The sequence below is a fragment of the Canis aureus genome, chromosome 30 (assembly GCF_053574225.1).
Source record: "Canis aureus isolate CA01 chromosome 30, VMU_Caureus_v.1.0, whole genome shotgun sequence".
In the NCBI taxonomy this organism is placed as follows: Eukaryota; Metazoa; Chordata; class Mammalia; order Carnivora; family Canidae; genus Canis; species Canis aureus.
In genome coordinates this window covers 30,139,044-30,140,392 of record NC_135640.1, presented here as the reverse complement: position 1 = coordinate 30,140,392, position 1,349 = coordinate 30,139,044, and the positions used below count along the sequence as shown (strand labels likewise).

Below are 1,349 nucleotides of genomic sequence, written 5' to 3'. Positions count from 1 at the left end.
TTAATTGTACATGCCCCAAATTTTAAAACTCTAGAAATCAGGTGAGCTTTTGTGGTTGTTGTTTCCTGGTACACGTGGCAGGTGAACTAAATCTGTCTTGACTTAAAATATTCTTTTATATTCTAAAGAGAGGTGTATCATTTGCTTCTCATGATACAAAATACATGCATGCCTAGTGAAGAAATTGGTAAGCTTAAGGGACTTGATTTTAATTATTTTTTGCTATTTTGTAGAACTAATTACAACAACCCTCAAATGCCAGTGATGAGAAGATATTTAATTAGAAATTCAACAATATAATGTAACTGATGTCAAGTGACTGGCATTCGAGTACTCTATTCAGGGTTTGGCATGTCAATACTTTGAAGAAACATCAAATCATTCTAAGAAGATTATAGCAGCAAGCTCTGCTCTACAACCTAACTATGTAGCCAAGCAGGTTTAGACATTCTTGTAAGTGTGGTCGGGGGACCACAGATTAATACGTTGGGTCAGGCAAATATAATTCATGGAATGACACCAAAGGAGGGGCACATGTTCTGTCACGTTCTCTGATCAGAGTATATATGCCTCCTTGTAAAGATGTCGACATTCACACTCTGACTCTTGCATTCAACCGCCAACTCACCACCCTTGACACCATGAGCTACTACGGCAACTACTATGGAGGCCTGGGCTATGGCTGTGGAGGCTTCGGTGGCCTGGGCTGTGGCAGTGGCTGGGGATGTGGCAGCTTCCCGAGACTGGGCTGGGGCTGGGGAGGCTACAGATATGGCTGCGACCGCCCACTGTGCTATGGAGGATATGGATTCTCTACCTTCTACTAAACATACTGTTGAAATGGAATGCAAAGAGAAAGCCTCCACATTTATTTGGTCCTATTTTTGTAGTTCGATTCCCAAAACATCTATCCTATATTCTCCAGGACGAATCAATAGCTATTTATCAATGGTTAAACTGCTTCTACAAATATTTGGTGCTTTTTACCTCCAGAACCCATCATCTTAAATGAATATTCAATACGTGAAACTGTCCCAGTTTGTGTCCTCATTTTGGTTTACTTCTCTTGCCACCATTATCATAATGTTATCTTTCTAGAAGACCTTGAAGAAAATTTGTATTTTTGCTTTTGTCCAATAAAATGATTACTCGAAATCTAAATAGCCTGGTTTTGTTTGATGTTTTGATGTCTTGATTTTTATTATTTTAACATCTTCTTTTGCAACTGATATAAAAAATTAGCTTATGAAGCTGCAAGGTCTGTGGCTATTGGTTATAGAGTATGATGCAACAATTTCTAGTTCACCACATTATACAAGCTTGAGAACAAACACATAGGGAGCATAGGG

General features: G+C 38.8%; 1 protein-coding gene across 1 annotated transcript; it reads left to right on the top strand.

The window, feature by feature from the left end:
* Positions 1-641: 641 nt before the first annotated feature.
* On the top strand, positions 642-827 carry LOC144301637 (keratin-associated protein 19-7-like). Its single transcript, XM_077878707.1, has one exon. The coding sequence runs from the start codon at positions 642-644 to the stop codon at positions 825-827; it is 186 nt and encodes a 61-aa protein (XP_077734833.1).
* The last annotated feature ends 522 nt before the right edge of the window (positions 828-1,349 follow it).

Coding starts and splice junctions, on each gene's coding strand:
- LOC144301637 (XM_077878707.1), top strand. CDS start 642: ATGAGCTACTACGGCAACTACTATGGAGGCCTGGGCTATGGCTGTGGA.